Source organism: Hibiscus syriacus, unplaced genomic scaffold (assembly GCF_006381635.1).
Source record: "Hibiscus syriacus cultivar Baekdansim isolate YM2019G1 unplaced genomic scaffold, ASM638163v2 tig00112305_pilon, whole genome shotgun sequence".
NCBI classification, from domain to species: domain Eukaryota; kingdom Viridiplantae; phylum Streptophyta; class Magnoliopsida; order Malvales; family Malvaceae; genus Hibiscus; species Hibiscus syriacus.
In genome coordinates this window covers 285,394-305,455 of record NW_024063299.1, presented here as the reverse complement: position 1 = coordinate 305,455, position 20,062 = coordinate 285,394, and the positions used below count along the sequence as shown (strand labels likewise).

At 29.3% G+C, this 20,062-nt stretch overlaps 2 protein-coding genes across 2 annotated transcripts; both read right to left on the bottom strand.

Annotated features, from left to right (window-relative positions):
• Positions 1 to 150: 150 nt before the first annotated feature.
• On the bottom strand, positions 151 to 453 carry LOC120177706 (non-specific lipid-transfer protein 2-like). Its single transcript, XM_039183757.1, has one exon. It carries the CDS (start codon positions 451 to 453, stop codon positions 151 to 153), a length of 303 nt encoding a protein of 100 aa, XP_039039688.1.
• A 5,889-nt stretch (positions 454 to 6,342) lies between these two features.
• On the bottom strand, positions 6,343 to 10,711 carry LOC120177731 (ras-related protein Rab7-like). Its single transcript, XM_039183766.1, has 7 exons — positions 10,524 to 10,711; positions 10,382 to 10,408; positions 10,073 to 10,172; positions 9,813 to 9,959; positions 7,972 to 8,052; positions 7,742 to 7,887; positions 6,343 to 6,635 (listed from the first exon to the last, which is right to left on the bottom strand). Exons 1-7 carry the CDS (start codon positions 10,574 to 10,576, stop codon positions 6,572 to 6,574), a joined length of 618 nt encoding a protein of 205 aa, XP_039039697.1. The 5' UTR covers positions 10,577 to 10,711; the 3' UTR covers positions 6,343 to 6,571.
• Between the last annotated feature and the right edge of the window lie 9,351 nt (positions 10,712 to 20,062).

Genomic DNA, 20,062 nt, shown 5'->3' with positions numbered 1-20,062 from the left:
AAACTGAAACAAACTAAAAAGAAAACACTAATAATTGTAATATAGTAAACCTTTACTCATCATCATTTTTAATTTATTTTGACAGCAAAATCAGCCCTATATGCTGCCTCTTTATGCCTATATATATATAACATTGAAATTAAGATGCTTTTAACACTGAGGATATGGAACTCCACAAGCTCTAGCGATCATTCTAGTGTTGGGGTTATCAGCAAATTGTCTCAAAGCAGGGTCGTTAAGGTACCCGCAAAAGCATGTCGTCTGGTCCCTCAGCCTGTTGCAACAGCTTTCGGATGGAGGCACCGATGACGTGATCGCTGGCAAGCATACGCTAAGTTCTATGGGGTTGCATGTTACTTGTGCCTCCGCCCAGTGTGTTTCACCCGAAAACACCGCCGCCACCAACACCACTAGTACCGTCGCACTTAAGGCAACATATGGAAACCTCTTCATTTTTATTTTGTCCCACTCAAAGTTGTGAGGCTAAGGACCATGATTTATGGGTGTGGATTTATGATCGGCTCAAGTTCTTTGTGGGGGCGTTTCGTCACACTATTTGAGACCCCAAACTAAAATCAAATTTAGGTTAAAGTTGTTGGTATCTCTCTTTGTGTGAACGAAATAAACGGAATCTGTATCTATATTAGCTCTTCACGATGTAATGTCACGAATTAAATAGAAAACCAACTCAGTTGAATACATTAAAAAATAAACCCCTAAGGAGGTTGGTTCAAGTGGTAATAACTTAATATCGCTCAAGTAAGTTTCGAATTTGAATCTTTGTGTATACAGAAAATCTCTGTTGAAATACCCACCCACCAAAACCAAATATACGACACGGATCAGTCTGAATTAATTAGGACGAAACCTTAAGAACCGGAAGGAGAAAAAATGAATCGAAGTTGGTGGACATGACTGAAAGTTGTGCGGAATTTTTTAGCGCATGTTCGAATCCTCCTCCTCACATTTATTTTTATGTATTAAGATCAACAAATGGAGTAAAAATATAGTTTTAGAAAATATGTATTATAACAACAATCAGTTGGTCTAGTAGGATTAGACACTAGTTTCCTTAAGCAAAGTCAAAGATTTGAACCATTGCGTTTGCGAATGGAGCAAACTGAGTTGAGAGGATAGCCCTCGCCTCTGCAATACATAATCTGGATTAGTAGATTAATAGATCGGATACTAGTTATTAATTTAAAAAAAGAAAATATTTATTATGTTGACTAAAGTTTTGTACTGATATGAAATATTTAGTATGCTAATTTTATAATTGACTATCAGAACAATAATCAACTGTAAACTTAAACAAAAATCAAAAGAGAAATTAAAATTTTCAAATAAAAAATAATACATACCTTCAATTTTTTTTAAAAAAATAGGGAACTCCCTAAAATAAAGATGCGTTCATAAATTAGGTCAAACCAAGTTCAAGTTAAGCTTATATATAAAATTAATACACTTTGTATTGTTCAAGCCCTATCCAAAATATAAACCTCAAATTTTATCCAAACTTGTTTATATTTAGGGTAAACTACACGGGAGACCACTAAAGTATGCTTAGAAATCAATGTGACCACCAAACTTTCAAATGAATCAATCAGACCACCCAACTATTTAATTGATTCAATCAAACCATCGACCGTTAGTTTTTAACAGAGGTAGTCACGTGTCCGTTAATAACATTGGCATAATTATATATTTAGTCCTTAATATTTACATATTCTATTAATTTAGTCACTATTTTAATTCAGTTAAATAAATTTAACTATCCAATTAGAACGTGACACATGTAAATACATGATTGAAAGGTTTTATTTATGAATTTAAAATTATTTAATTAAATAATTTTTCTATCCAATCAGGTGTTGATACTTGTCACCACCAATTGAAATGAAAATAAAGGGATAATCTTATGCTTAATGGGAATCAAACTAAGGTCTTGGGGGATAAAGCAGATGCCCAAACCATTGAGCCAAAGGTCCCAAATGATTTAAAGTTACAACAATTTGTATTTGTCTTTTAAAGGTTTGTTCAGGATAAAAAATTAGGTCAACTACATGAGAGACCACTAAACCATGGTTAAAAATCAATGTGACCACCAAACTTTCAATTGAATCAATCACACCATCCAACTATTTAATTGATTAAATCAAACCATCGACCATTAATTTTTAACAGACTTGGTGACGTGTCCATTAATAAAATTGACATAATTACATATTTGGTCCTTAATATTTACATATTCTGTCAATTTAGTCATTATTTTAATTCAATTAAATAAATTTAACTATCCAATTAAAACGTGACACATGTAAATACATGATTGGAAGGTTTAATTTCTGAATTTTAAATTATTTAATTAATTAATTTTTCTATCAATCAGGTGGTGACACGTGTCTCCACCCGATTAAAATGAAAATAAAAGGACCAACATGCTTGCAAGGGAAATTGAACCTGTGTCAAGGGGGAAAAACTACCAGGCGTCTAAACCATTAAGCCAAAAGTCCCAAATACTATAAACTTACAACAATTTGTATTTGACTTGTAAAAGTTTATTAATGATAAAAAATTAAACAAATTGTTTTTTAAACAAATTATTTTTTAAATTAATTGTAAACTATTTTTTGAATTAAAATATTCATTTTTTATATAAATTAGAAAATTTTAAAAAAATTTCGTTAATTCAAAAATTGACCGAATTAACCGAAATTTGTTCGGTTCGGTTGCTAATTTTCAAATAAATTTCGATTCGATTAATAGTTAAAGAAAAAAAATTCGGTTAATTCGGTTCAGTTAATAATTTTCAATTTAATTCGTTCGGTTAATAATTTTCAAATAAATTTTGGTTTAATTAACCAAACCGAATTAACCGAATTTTGCTTTGATTAATTCGATTAATAATTTTAAAAAAATTGGTTAATTCGGTTCAGTTAATAATTTTCAAATTAATTCAGTTCGGTTAATAATTTTCAAATAAATTTTGGTTTGATTAACCGAACCGAATTAACAGAATTTTTGCTTCGATTAATTCGGTTAATAATTTTCATAAAAATCGGTTAATTCGGTTAAGTTAATAATTTTCAAATAAAATTTGGTTTGATTAACCGAACCAAATTAACCAAAATTTTGCTTCAATTAATTCGGTTAATAAGTTTTTTTAAAAAATCGGTTAATCGGTTCAGTTAATAATTTTCAAATTAATTTGGTTCAGTTACTAATTTTCAAATAAATTTTGGTTCGATTAACCGAACCGAATTAACCGAATATTTTTAATCGTTAATCGAACCAACATTTATTTGAAAATTATTAGTCGTGAATAATTTATTTATTTTTTAATAATTTATTTAAACAAATAATTTGTTTAATTTGTTATCCTTAACAAACCTTTAAAAGACAAATACAAATTGTTGTAACTTTAAACCATTGAGGATCTTTGGCTCAATGGTTTGGGCGCCTGCTTTATCCCCAAGACCTTGGTTTGATTCCCCTTGAGCACAAGATTATCCCTTTATTTTCATTTCAATTGGTGGTAACATGTGTCACCACCTGATTGGAAAGAAAAATTATTTAATTAAATAATTTAAAATTCATAAATAAAATCTTCGAATCATATATTGACATATATCACATTCTAATTGGATAATTAAATTTATATAATTGAATTAAAAGAGTGACGAAATTGATAAAATATGTAATTATTTAGGACCAAATATATAATTATGCCAATTTTATTAACGGACACGTCACTACCTCTGTTAAAAATTAACGGCCGGTAATTTGATTGAATCAATTAAATAGTTGGGTGATCTGATTGATTCAATTGAAAGTTCGGTGGTCACATTGATTTTTGACCATAATTTAGTGGTCTCCTGTGTAGTTTACCCTAAAAATTAAAAAAATATTTATTTAAATACATTATTAAAAAATTAAAAAAATTATTCAAGACTAATAATTATCAAATAAATTTTGGTTCGATTAACGTTTAAAGAAAAAAAATCAGTTAATTCGGTTCGGTTAATCGAACCAAAATTTATTTGAAAATTATTAACCGAACCAAATTAATTTAAAAATGATTAAACGAACCGAATTAACCGATTTTTTTTAAAATTATTAACCGAATTAATCGAAGCAAAAATTCGGTTAATCGAACCAAAATTATTAACCGAACCGAATTATTTTGAAAATTATTAACCGAACCTAATTAACCAATTTTTTTGAAAATTATTAACTGAATTAATCGAAGCAAAAATTTGGTTATTTCTTTTTGGTTAATCGAACCAAATTTTATTTGAAAATTATTAACCGAATCGAATTAATTTGAAAATTATTAACCGAACCGAATTAACCGATTTTTAAAAAAAATATTAATTGAATTAATTGAAGAAAACAATTCGGTTAATTCGGTTCGGTTAATCGAACCAAAGTTTATTTGAAAAATATTAATCGAACCAAATTAATTTGAAAATTATTAACCGAACTGAAATAACCGATTTTTTTTCTTTAACCATTGATCGAACCGAAATTTATTTGAAAATTATTAATCGAACCGAACAAATTTCGGTTAATTTTTGAATTAACGATTTTTTTATAAAATTTTTCTAATTTATATAAAAAATGAAAATTTTAATTCAAAAAAATAGTTTGCAAAATTAAATAATAATTTGTTTAAACAAATAATTTATTTACTTTTTTTAATATTAACAAACTTTTACAAATCAAATACAAATTGTTGTAAGTTTAAACAATTAGAGACCTTTGGCTAATGGTTTGGGCGCCTGGTAGTTTTCCCCATGACACAAGTTCGATTCCTCTTGCAAGCATGTTGGTCCTTTTATTTTCATTTCAATTGGGTGTTGACACGATGAAAAATCATTTAATTAAATAATTTAAAATTCATAAATAAAATCTTCTAATCATGTATTTACACGTGTCACGTTCTAATTGGATAATTAAATTTATTTAATTGAATTAAAATAGTGACTAAATTGATAAAATATGTAAATATTAAGGATCAAAAATATAATTATGCCAATTTTATTAACGAACACGTCACCACCTCTGTTAAAAATTAACGGTCAGTGATTTGATTGAATTAATTAAATAGTAGGGTGGTCTGATTGATTCAAGCATGTTTGTCCCTTTATTTTCATTTCAATTGAGTGGTGACACGATGAAAAATCATTTAATTAAATAATTTAAAATTCATAAATAAAATCTTCCAATTATGTATTTACACGTGTCACGTTATAATTGGATAGTTAAAGTTATTTAATTAAATTAAAAGAGTGACTAAATTGATAAAATATGTAAATAATAAAGACCAAATATATAATTATGCCAATTTTATTAACGAATACGTCACCACCTCTGTTAAAAATTAACGGTCGGTGGTTTGATTGAATCAATTAAATAGTTGGATGGTCTGATTGATTCAATTGAAAGTTCGGTGATCACATTGATTTTTGACCATAGTTTAATGGTCTCTCGTGTAGTTTACCGTTATATTTATAAATCACTTATTTAAACTCATTTAGAGTCCACTCATATCATTTTTAAAAAAATAATTTAAGATAATTATAAATAGTATCTATTCATAATTTTAAAAATCTATTGAGGATAATTATAAAATATTATATGTTCATAATTTTTTTAATCTATTAACAACGCACATCTACAAACCCAACTGCTCTAACTCAATACATCTAAGTAGAACAATATTTCCTTTTACTACTGATACCACTTGATGGGTTCACTCCTATCATGTTTTAATATTTAATATATAATATAATATAATATTATAAATTTAATTTTTATATGATTATAAACATAGAAAATATGAATTAGAGCCTAAACCTAGCTCATATAGGTTTAACTCATAGTTTATATGGGTCTAGTATGTTTGTCCAAATCTGTTTTAAGCGCTTAATCTATTTTATCCAAATTCCACTAAATAACCAACTTTTGAACATATCTACTGAAATATTTAAAAATAATGAATCTCTTTGCTTAAACACTAATCCTATTATGCTACTACTTTCTATTAACCACCGAATATGTAACTGCAAGCACATATGCTATTATTACAAATATCAATCGGGAAAACTCATTGTCCTCGTTAATCCTTCTACAAAATCCCACACAATCCTATCATATGCTTGTCTAATTTTAACGCCATCTAACCCACATTAAAACAGGATGAAAGCTATTTTATATTACTATATAAATTTAATTATTGTTTTACTTTGTTGAATACTTAAAGCTAATTTTTACGAGTGAGGTTCCAGGCTTGCATCTAAAAAAGTTTGTCCATTAAAACAGGATGAAAGCTCACCCCAATGGAAAACTATAGAATCTTAATTAAACTCACCTGGAATACTACAAATTCCATCCCTTAAAGTTCACCTCTACCAACCAAAAACAAAACAAAACAAAAGCAATGGCAAGTAATACTTCGATCAAAGGTGTTCGGAATGCAATGTATACAAAAAAAAAATGGTTAAGAATGATGAAACCAGAAAACATGGATGCATTGGGTGATCACCGATAATGACAGTTTGGCTTGTAATCAACACGCACAACCACTTCTTTGCTCGGTCTCAGTCACAGCCTCTGGGACGCCCTGGAAATATCTGCAATCATACACAGACAGGAAAACCAGTTGAAGGAAAAAATTACATACCGTATAGCCTGGTCGTTGGTTAACTATCTTAAAAACATCTATGCTAAGTCGAAGTACATTAAAGCCAAATATATTAAGGCAAAAGTGGAGGAGCAAACAGTTTCATTGTAATGACAAGTGAAACAAAAATTGCTCATGAAATCAAATTTTTAACCATAATGATTTCATATCAACAACAGACGCATAAAACCTATATCCTGCTAATCCATATAGTAAAATTTTTTCTATATAAATTACACAAGAAACATTGAGGTCTGTGTTAAGCATAGCAAAAGTGCACCATGGAATGCAAGCTAGTGCACATCCATACATAACCAAATAATAACGGAAACTATAACAGAAGAAGTAGGTTGTGAGTAAGAGTAAGACATATCATCATTCTAAGATATAGATGGCTGTCATTTCTGATTGTATAAGGAGTACTTTTTGGTAATAAAGAAATTAGCTATATATGATAAAAAAACATATTTCTTTGAATCAATATCAAAAGTGACTAAAGAAAGTACACTTTATCATGATTCTCAAGAAACTATTTGCCTTTTCTTTTATTATAATTTCTCCACTCACTTGTGATTGTTTCAGGTAAGAATACCCCATTGATCTGTCTAGAAGCACCTTCAAGCAACAAAATATGACTTGTCTACTTGAGAATTTGTAGTAGAACATTTCCACTGTACATTATTGAACCAATGTCCATATGAGCAACTAAGCTAGGAAATATTGGTCTACCAAAGGCATGTTATACTTTCTATACTGTTTCCATGAAGAAATATATAAATTGTCATTTCCTCACCTCAAATTTTATATGACAAGGCAAATCAATTATTATTCTGATCAGGATTTCTAGGTGACAGTATAGGTTTTACATGCTTAATGTAGTTCAATTTGCAAAAGAATGCTGGATATATCCTGTCTTTTCCCCTACTACCTATCCGAAGTCCGCAATGCTTGGAAAAACCATATATCATTCTGGGCCAACAATACCATGCTGGAAAACTATTAACGTATATGCCAGAATTCACCCAAAACAGGGAATATGTTTCAATATAAACTTACATGTCCTGCTCACGCTCATTTGCTAGAGCAGCTTTAGCAATAGAAAGGAATGCAGCATCAACATTGATATCTTCTTTTGCCGATGTCTCAAAGTAAGGTATGTTTCCATTTGAAGCACACCAATCTTTTGCTTTCTTCTCGGAAACCTACATGGCTCAAGATGCAACCTATTAGGCTGAGGTGTGAGAATAAAGGGAAATTTAGGACATATAAAAACCACATATCCTTACCACTCGACTATTACCACCATCTATATCTATTTTGTTTCCAAGCAACATAAACGGAAACGTCCTGGGATCAGTTGGATTGGCCTGGCATGAAATGAAAATGGACAACATATCAGCATTAATAACAAATAATAATCGCTTCACAAAGAAATTAATATAAGGGGAATGAAAACCATAAACACAAAAGACTAATCAACATCAGAAATTAAATTGGCTGCTAGGAAAGGTCATGCGCATTGACAGGGAAAGTATGTCGAGTTGAGCACTGAAGTGTGGCATCACCAAAAATGTTTTATCCAATTTTTAACTAGCTGAGTTTTAGCATGATGAAATTAGGAACCAAAGGAGAAGTTTCACATTCCCATGAGAATCAGAGCATTCGTGGAGTTACTACTACAAAATTACGAACATACTCCTTTTGACCTGCTTATATTAAACCTATGCTGCTTTTATAAACCTGCTCTGACCAGTTTGACTGCACAAAGGAATGACAGTAATACAGGAGCTGATGGCCAAATTCCAAAACAGTAGAATGACAACAAAAAAGATCAAATCAGTATACACATTTGGTTTAAATCATTCACTCCAGTGGCAAGGCAAATTGTCCACTAAAGGTGGAGCAAGAAACTAGAAATTATGTTTCTTTTATGTTCAGAAAGTGTTAAAACTAATAAACCTGAAATAAACCAAAATGAAGACGAATTGACAAGGCAAAAATAGAACCAGTGAAAAATGTAAAACCAGTTATGTCACCATTCTAAGGTCAAAACAATAGAAAATTAGGAAGAGATCCAAAAGAATCTATAAGCCCAATCACAATCTGACAAAACTAGGAATGTATTTAAATTTTTGCAACCAAAAATAATTCCAATGTCAATATAGCTATGAAAGCATACACTCCTAACAAGAAGAATCCTAAGTGTTGCTTCTTCCAAAAAAGAATCTTCGATCAAGGTCAATAGAAAAGGCATCAACTTGCAAAAAAAACAAGCACCACTTTTTTCTCTCGGAAACAATTTATGAAAACAATTTTCCTTCTTTATAACAGATTAATTAGAAGAAATGTCATTGGCAAAGTCTATTAAAGCGGCTTCAACCATTGAGCGTATCCACAAGCCATTGCCAGACACAGGCTTAAAGATGTAAAGAAGATTTAGGTGAAAATAAGGATAAACGTCTCCAATTCTACATTTTTTGGACTCTCAAGATATTTATGACTAAACACCAGCAATTATCTCAAACTTTATCATTCCACCACTACTCTGGTGTAAATCACTTAAGTAGGCTGTAAATAATGTTATTGAAGAAGTTAAGCCCAGTAAGAAATGAGCAAATACAAACTCAAAATCAACTAATAAAATCATTTTGGATTCAAATAAACAAAACTCTAGTAGACGGATGTTTGTGAGCATCAATGTGAATATAGCAGCATGCATACCAAAGATACAAAGAGAAGCGGAGAGGCCTTATAAAAAAATTAAAAACAAAAAAATAGTTTCTTGATAGCTTATAAATAACCTGCTGTTATGCAGGAAGTATTCCATATTCAGCAAAGTAGCCAAAGTTTACTTCAAATCATATGCATTACTAGCCAGCATCCCATAACCTAAATAAATATTTCTAGTATCAGATTTATCATGGCAGGGTAATAAAAGCAGGACAAGCCAATAAACCAAAAACACTGCAGATTCTTCTTAGCATTCTCATAACCCCGGCCATGTTATAGAGGCATAAAACAACTTAAAGTAAATGTGTCATGCATTAAGACATTCAAAAACATAGTTTGTTAAAGAACTAAAACCAACAAAAAAAAATGAGATTTAGAGATAGGGGCAAAGAGAAACCTGCTTAAGAAACTCTTCATGCCAATTATCAAGGTTATCAAATGATTTTATCACATTAACGTCATAAACTAGCGCACAGCAATCTGCACCCCTATAGAAGGCAACTCCGAGACTCTGAAACCGCTCCTGCCCTGCAGTATCCCATATCTACCCAATGCAATGCCAGCAAAGAAGGGGAAAAAAAATCCATAAACATATTCTCCGTGAAAACTTCAAAGTTAAGCAAAAAATAGTATGGAAATACTCGGTTGAAACCTCACTTGCAGAGTGACAAGGCGATCATCGATCTGGAGTTCCTTGGTGACAAAATCAGCACCAATTGTTGCTTTATATTGCTGACTAAACTTCTTATGAACATATCTAAATTCAAGAAGTTAATCCCGACAACATTGTACCTTATAAAGTCAACCTTTAAATAAATAAACAAAAATATAGAGATTTATGAAAATAAAATTTAACAACCTTAATACAAAGTTTAAGATCTAAAGTTAGCCCCACAAAAGAACAAAAGAATCACAGAAAATTAAACGATATGAATATTTAAAATTCGATTACTGTTGAAAGGATACTGATTCATCAACGACGTCTTACCCACCCTGACATTGACAATAACCCATTAATCGTACGAATGACTAAAAATATCCAGAAGTTCGAAAAATTTTAGTTGTAAAAGGAAGAAACCCTAGAAATTGAATTTGAGAACGAACGTACCCGCTATCACCGAGAACAATGACCTTGAGCAAGGTTCTTCTTCGCATTGCCATGGCGGTAAACTTAACGGAAATTTTCGGTTTGATTTGTTAGTTTTGATTAACGTTTTTTTTAAAAAAAAATCGTAATTATTACACCCCTCAATCAATTATTTTCGTCCCCCACCCCCTAGATCTCTGGTCGACGCTTTAAATTTAATATCGCATGTTCTGTGGATTTATCCGATATATTTGGAAAAAGGATTGAAAATAAATTTATTTTTCCCCACTTTATTTTGCCTTTTATGTTGGGAGGTAATGGGTCGGGTTTTTGGGTCACCTACTAACTCGATAAGAAAGAGTCCTCCACCCGTGACCCGATTTGATCCGACGAAATTAAGATTTCACTAAACTCGATCCGACCTGAAATAATAATAAAATATATTTTTATTTAATAAAAACAGTGATTAATTGAAAAAATTATATATAAGGGGTATTATTATAATTATCCCTAAATATATATGATAAAATTATATATATTTTTCGGGTCGGGTCAAATTTTTTTCACCATAAACCTGACCTGACCTGACCCGACCCAACCCGAATTTCTTTTTAAAATCCAACCGGTCGAGTGAGATCGAACCCTTCAGATTCGTGTTGAATTGCCATCACTACTTTTCTGTATTAAATAAATGTGTTTTCTACGGAGAAGAATTTCCGTTCTGTTTCGTTCTTAACTTGTAATCAACTCATGTAGATTTTGTTTTTCCAATCTTAATACAAGTTTAAGCTCTTCAAATAAAATCATGAGCTTAAGTTGATTTTTTTAATAAAAATTTATTGAAAAGTAATTTATTTTGCTATCTTCCATGGTTTAAATGACATGGAAATTTTATTTTATTAAAAAAAACTACATTAAAAGTAATAATTTTGCTTAATAATGTTAAATTTTTCTTTAATATTTAATTGAATAGTTAGTTTAGTTAGCATTCCTTTTTAGAGTACTTTAATCCTTAATGTCTCGTTTTAGGTCAAAATAACCGCTTGGTGAATGAAAATCATTAATCAATTAACGATTAACATTTTGAGATGATGTGACAAACTACATGACATTACACGAAGATGTGACAACACCACATATATAATAGTGTTAATGTGGCAGTGCTATATTTATAAAGATATTAACGTGTTATAATGATACATTAATAAAAATATATATTTTAAATTAATTATACATACATTAAACTCAGTCCGGCAAAAAACTGGTTTCAAATCTTATTGGTTCGTTCATGCTAAACCCAAACTAAAATAACCTAGTAAATCTATTACCTTTTCAACCGTCGCTAAAGCCTTAACAGTCTTATGTTCAAACACAATCATAGACAATCATATCCCTTACCCAACTCGGAAAAAATCATATCATCTAATCCTTCATTTGAAACTCAACCTCGTCTGTCACCTTAACAATTTATCCATTATCTTAAAATCAAAAATCAAACTTTATCATTATCTCACATGCCTTATCACGAAAGAAACATTATGAAATAATCTTGCAAAATAGAAAGAATGATAAGAAAATTATACCAAAATTAAAAAGAAAAAGAGAGAAAATTATATCTCAATCATGATTTTCTGAGATAACTAAGGTATTGGTTCTCAAATCTAAGCGGTGACACGGAAGAGAAGTCCACCAAAAACAATATACTTAAAAATTATAATGATTCGACGATTAGAGATGAGAAGTTAAAAGATTTAAGCTCAATTTTAGGTTGTATAGGACAATTTCGAGCAAACTAGCATTGAGTTTGAACTTAGGAGACCGAAATAAGTCTCCCTATGAAATTTAAGATATATTGGTCATAGTCAACGATAATGACATGCGACAAACGATCAATATCTCATTAGTTAGACTACTAGAGAGAATTCAAAAAGAAAAATTATAGAGATAAAGGATAAAAAAAGGAAAGGAAAGAAAATGTAAAAAAAAAACTTGAAAAGACTAAGGCCCTATTTGGGATTGTTTTTGACATCTTAAAATCACTTATTTAAGCAAAAGCAATCCCAAACAAATGTACTTCTGACAAAAAAATGTGCTTCAAACGGGATTTTCACCAAACAAATGTCCCTGATTTCCTATTACTTTAGTTCCTCTTTTATTTTAACTCAAATTTGAACCATATGTTCCTAAACTATCATAGAGTATACATGTACTTTCAATATCACTTTTGATAATTAGTTTTGTATTTTTTAGTCCCTCAATATTGCATGATTTTCGTATTTCATCAATTAATCATTCATTTTAAGTAGGTTTTTAACTAAATTTAATCCACATGCTCCCCTACCACTGTAGAATACCTAGGTAACTTCGATTCTTATTTTTTTACTACAAATATACTCTTATTTTAATTTAATCATTTAACTTTGTATTTTACTCAATTAAGTATTTTAACTATAATTGTTTACAAATTTTATCTTCGCATTAATTCTTTGACTCCTTTATACTCCCATTAATCTTTTATCCTTAAAACACCTTCTTTGAAATATAATATTCTAAATATATTTTATAATTTTAGATTGTGTGATATATTAAATAACATTGTAATGTGAAAAGAATATGAATAAATATATATATCTTATATGGTTAGAGAAAGTCAAGAAATTGGAATAAATTCGTACTATAATACTATAAATAATTAGAATTAAATTTGTATAGAAACTCTAACAACTTGACTCGAAAAAATTTCAATTCGACTAGTCAACTCGAATAACTCAAAATTTTTTGACTCAACTCGACTTGATCTAATGTTCACCCCTACTAAGAGGACCTACACGTTTTCTAAGAGAATGGACAAATTATTTCCACAATCCTTCTACTTTTACATTCATTGTAATTGCATGTTTTTTACTTATTTAATTATTATTTTGTCCCATTTAACTTTTGATTTCATTTAATTTAGTCATCGAATCATGAATTTGGCTAATAAATTGGCCTTAAACTTTTAATTGAATACATTTGAGGCCATAAATCAGGTTGTTAATGTTAGCTTAATTCACCATTGGCCTTCATATTAAAACAGGTATAATCTTGAAATTCTTGTTTTATTTTTAAAATAATGTTTATTTCCTCATTTTTTACATTAAGCATGACCTTGTTTATGTTATTTTTCCCTGTTTTTCTATAAAGCATTGCATGAAATTTATTTTAGTTTTCATTTTTAAAACTCGAGGTAAATTTGCTTTGTTATACCGACTAATGCAGGTAGTATCCTAAGTAGCTGGATTTCGACCTTCTTAGTTATTTACAACAAAGAGATATCCTCCTCAAATAAATTTGATTTCTTTTCAAACGGGTACAAAAATAAATTGATATTTCCAATCGAAATTCACTATACTTCTTTAAAAATTAAATTCATATGCAATATTAAAATTAGACAATTGATCTGACCAACCTCAGGAATCCGGCGTTCTGGCACATCATCTCCTTTCCCTGATGGTGATTTTGCTTCTGGTTTATCCTCCCAAGCTCTTCCACATTCATAAGCCTTCCAACTGATCAGGTTGCAATTAATCATAGAGTTTCATTTGAGTTGACTACTGGACAAGTTATAAGAAATGAGGCAGCAACACAATCCAATTGGATGACTAAACTATTCTCGTCATATTATAAATTCTTAATATATAAGAATATATAAAATTATTCTTATATATTGATTTTATCATGATATAAATAATTTCTTATATATATTACAAATTTTAAAAATAAATTGAATCAAATAACAAAAAAATTTTATTTTACGTTTAAAAATATTTCTCCTATGAAATATACATTTTCTAATATTTTTTTTTTAAAATTTAACATTTTAAATATGCCTAATTTTTAATTATTAAAATAAAATATTAAAAAATCACTTAATCAAAAACCAAAATTAAGTGAAAAAATTCAATAATATATATATATATATATATATATTTAAAAATCCAATCCTATAATACTAAAGTGAGAAATTTACTTGCAATATCAAAGTACAATAAATATATTAATTAAAATAAAATAAAATTATAAATTCAAATATTCACCGGCAACTTCCCCTTGTTACCCTTCAATAACAATAATAATAACAAAACAAATAGAGGACTGCCTAAATTAATTCGTTTCTTTCTTCTCTTTTGATTCATTGGCTGAGTTAATACTCAGGTTAGTTTCACATTGTTTTTAAAAAGTAACTCATCATTAATATTTTAATATATAAATCAAGAATTTTATTTATTTTTAAGTAATTAAAATAAATTATTTTTTAAGGGGTTAATATTAAATTATTAAAATAAAATAAATACATAATTGAATGGGACTCATGCAATAGTAAAGGTAAAAATATAAATTTGATTCTAAATGTAAAGTTAAAATAGAAAAGCTAGAATCTCAACTATTGCGGTTGGTTTGAAAACACATTTTTCACAACATTTTTTTCTCTTAACTTTTACCCGTTTGATATTAATTTTGTGTCAAAACGAACTTTTTAACTAAAAATACTTTTAGATAACATTACTAAATTCACCCCCAATGAATTTAGATTTAGACAAGAAAACAAAAGGCAGTAAAATTAAATTCTGTATAAGAATACAGATATTCCCGACTCCCAACAAAGAAAAGAAAAATGAAAGTTGATGATTAACCCAGCCAATGAATCTAAAAACAAGGAAGTAAAGGAGGAGGAAATTGGCAAAGCATTCTTTATGGAAGTGTATATATATAACACTACATTAATTTAAATTACAAATTATGTCGACATTTTCTTTGTACATAATGAAATAATGTCGACATGTTTTATTTTTTACATAATAATGTCTAAAATTAGACAAGTGTAACACAAAAAGAACTCTGAAAAACGGCAGCACAGATGATAGATAAGGCCAGGAATAGTTTACTTAAGGTGTGAACGTCGGCTGCTTGCTTGCATATCAAATATAACAACACTCCTAGAATATACCAAACCAAAATAATTCTAAAAAGGCTTAAAATTTTTAAACATTTATTTAATTATGTATATAAAATTTTAATTTTGATTTAATTACATATATTTTTAAGAAAATAAATACATTTATTTTTTTTATATTGAATAAATGTAATTATTTGTGCATATGGTACGTAAATATAAGATAATATTACGTTAATTATGAATATTAAGTTAAATAAAAACTTCATATATAATTTTAATATTTATTTTTGTTATTATTTAATGTGTAACTTTGTAATTTAATTGTTTATTTAGGAAAAAAATAAAATATATACAAGAGAGGCTTGCCAAACAAAATCACTAAGATATGGTTGTGAAAAAATGATTGATTTAGAGTGTTGGAAAAATTATTTGCTGGAATATAGTATTTTCTACAGTGTTTTTGGAAGACACTTGGATTATTCGGTGTCTCCTGTATTATTACTTTGTGAGGCTTAGTGTTTTAATTGTATGCAACATGGAAAAGATATTGTGTCTTCTCGGGAAGACGTCAGGTGGTCTGAGCATCTTCTTCTATCAACTATTCATATCACCATAATTAAGAAAATAATTTCTCTAACATCTCATATGAACCATTTTTCTCCACAATATTATCTTATCAAATTTGCCAACTTGCAATATTTACCCTTAAGCTTCTATAAAAATTTGGACATAGAGTTTTGGGCTTAAAAGAAGGCTTGGAGTTGGCAAATTTGCTTGGATGAGGTGTTGGAAAAATGATTTTTTCACAAGGAGTGGTGTAGATTTTATTTGTTCAAATGGGTTCAAATGGGGTGAATGTTATAGTATTTGAGAAAATGCTTGGGGAAAATGCCGAGTCTTCCATACGTCTTGAATCGAAAATATCAGGTGGTCCATGTTCTTCCCAAGCACTATAGCATCCATCATATTTGAGAAAATAAAGGCCAATAATTTTTACTTCTAATTTTTTTTTTTCACTTCCTTACTTGAGTGATTTTACCGTTTGCAAGGTGTCTTCTGCATCTATCTTTTTCAATAATTTTTATTTTTTTATTTCCTGATTCGTTGTAGGTACAAAATTAAAAAGTGTTCTCATCTTAGGACTCACAAAATTAAAATCATCTTTGCCCCACCGCCAACATGGATCCCAAGATTCACTTAGGGGCTTCTTGGTTACTGTTGAATGAAACCATTCAGCGCTGAATGCTGAACCGTTCAACATTCAGCGTGTTTGATTCGCACCTCTGAATGAAGACTACGCTGAATGAAACAACAAAACATTGCTGAATGATTCAACATTAAAGTACATTCTGAATCATTAAGCACCATTTTTTTTTACCATAATACCTATTTTTTCACATGTTGTCTTATTAAACAATCATATCTTATATAAATAATCATTATGAAGGTAAAAATGAAAAGATTCATAATTCAGATTGTTCATTCAGAACCATTATCAAACAACATGTCACATTCAAAGCCAATTCATATAGAGCCTTTGAATCATTTAGGCCATTGAATCATTCAACTGTTAATCATTTTATTTTATCAAACATCCCCTTAATCTTCGTTGTATCCATATGGCAAACTTTATATAATATATTTATAAGTATTAGTTAAATAAATATAAACAATTTTTAATGAAAAAAAATATATGAAATACTTGTAATCTAGACTCCTACCACATACATCATAATTTTCTAAATATCAGTATTTAGAAAATGATAATAAGTTGTCACAATTGTTTAGTTGATAAATCAAAGTATAACTTATTTGAGTTTAAAAAATAAAGTCATTACATAATATATAAATACAAAAAATAGTTCAAATACATCAAAATATCTTTGAATATAATACAAATACAAAAATTATAGAAATCAATATATGCAACATAAATGTAATCAGAAATATATTTTTAAAAATTTACTTTTAAATATGCTTATTATATATATTAGGTAGATGGAGATAATATGGGGCAAACAGAGATGGATTGAACACAAAGTCATACTTACGTTCGTCTCATTATCTATAATGAGTTTAATTATTTTTATCCTTATCTCATTACCTATGATATTTTTACCTATCTTCATCCAATTAGATGTAAAGTGAGATGAATTACCACAAAATCCGTCCTAAACATTCTTAATTATATCTAAAAACAATAAAAAATATAATAAATATTCCTCGTCACTCGATATATAGTTTTATCAATTAAAATTACTCATTTCAATAATTTAAAGTTCAACTAAAAATATATTTTATTATATTTATATATTTTTACGATTAGTAAAACTAAATGGATAAATTGTTGGAAGAACTAATGGACACTCAATAAACATTGTAATTCGTACGTTATAATTGATATGAACCAAAATATAAATACGATACTAACTTGGGCTAGTTTACAAACAACACTATAATTTTTCTAAGCTTCACTCACTATCTCTTGTTTCTACTTTCACTCATTCATACACACTAAAGTTAATCTACACACATTTATAGGTGTAGTAAACCGCCTAATATGCTGCTGATTTTTTTCTTATGACGCCTTAATCTTCTTCATAATTTTGTTGCTGTTGCATCATCATTCTATTGCCCCTTAAATTTTTGGTTGTTTCAAAAAGCTTAATTGTTATGCATTAAACCTGATATCATTTCCTAGCTGTTGCCATACACATTGCTTCCTTCATGTAATTTCAAATTTTGCTGACATACTAGAAAAATCTAGCTGTTGCTTCATCATCAAAATGTTGGCACATTTTTAGCTAATCAATTTCTTAAGCTGCTTGCCAACTCAGGTTAATATTTCATGAAGTTTCAAACCATTCATTAACCATCCATTGTCTTGCCAAACGTAAGAATTAAAATCATATTTGAATTCTAACATTCCCCTCACAAATATGATTTTATTCCAAGCTTTTCTTTGAGTTTGTTGAATATTTTTGTTTTCAATGATTTCGTGAAAATATTTGTTAATTGATTTTCGGTTCGACAATAGATTAACTCCATATTTTTGTTCTTCACCTGCTCTCGTATAAAGTGATACTTTGTATCAATATGCTTACTTCGGCTATGGGAGACTGTGTTAGGATCGCCAGTAATCCCCATGGCGCAGCAAAAATTAATCCGACAATCTCACCATGGATCCATGTACGAAAATCGAATTCGAGAGGAAAGGATGTGTGATTTACCTTGTGTTAGTGAAAATAGCAAATCGATAGTCCAGTCACGAACAATTACGAATCCTAAGCCTCCACGAAGAATGTCTCAGCCTCTACTTGGTTTACCCGGTTGAGAGCAAATTTTTCTTTCTCAGAATCTGTTTTTGAGAAATTCCGTGTAAAGTCTAACAAAAAAAACGGTTACTTGGCCATTCTTTTCTTCATATAATGTTGTTGCCCCAAGCCTTAGGGTTAATTCGAATTTCATTAAAAGAAATATAATTATCCTAATTATATTCTTTTTAATATTTATGTATCATGTTAAGTATATATATATATATATATTAATGTTTATTATGCATTTTATTATGTACAATAAAATTGTACATGTATAACTCAATTATTATTTTCTTATTTCAACTTCGGCTGTGACCTTGTAGGTTCCTGTAACATTAGTAGTAATATTAGAATCATTCTAATAATGCAAACAATGAGTGACATCTAGCATTATATCATTGTCATCTAAGTTACAAGAAGTCATGATTCGCCATAACCTCTTCGTGACTAACTCCTTTATGTATTATATCCTTTATCCTTTATATCTAGAATAGGCACAAGTACTAAAATAGTCACACTTGTATAGACCATCTAATGTTTTTTGATATCCAGAGTAGACTATTATAACACCCTAACCCGTATTCGACCCGAATATGAACCCTAGGTGTCATATTGACTTTTCAAATCATTTTACTTGTACAAAATAATGGAAAATTTGAAACTTATATTAAATAAACTGAATAATTTACATAAATAAAATCAAAAAGGTTTACAAAACTGATTAGAGCCTGTTTGATTTGAACTTTCCTTTACATGCCAACAAAATATTTCATATAACAAAAGAACCTACTATATATATATTGTTTCTGATCTGATCATGGTAAAGATATGCATTCCCAACTTCTTATCCTTGGTCCTTAGGCTTCTTCGATTATACTGTGAAACACTCTCACGCTAAGTCACAAACTTAGTGAGACATATATGCATAAATGAACTAATGAAACATGTAGTTACATACTTTCATAACATATAGTTACATACATTCACAACATACCTGAATCGTCATATCTCACACAAACAAGAACACATATGATCATACATTTAACAAATAATAACATGTCACCTCATAAAATATTAATTCTTTTTAATCTTTTATGAGCCCATGGTACATTACTGAGAACTAAAGACATGTGAGTGCATTGAGGTTGTGCACAAATACTGTCGCCACAGCTCATATAAAATGCACTGAAGTACCGCGTAGAAAATTCACCAAAGTACCACATAGAATGTCCCAAAGACCACATAGATGTCCCGAAGGTCCACGTAGAATTATCCCGAAGGACCGTGTAGAACCCTCGACTCGTGGC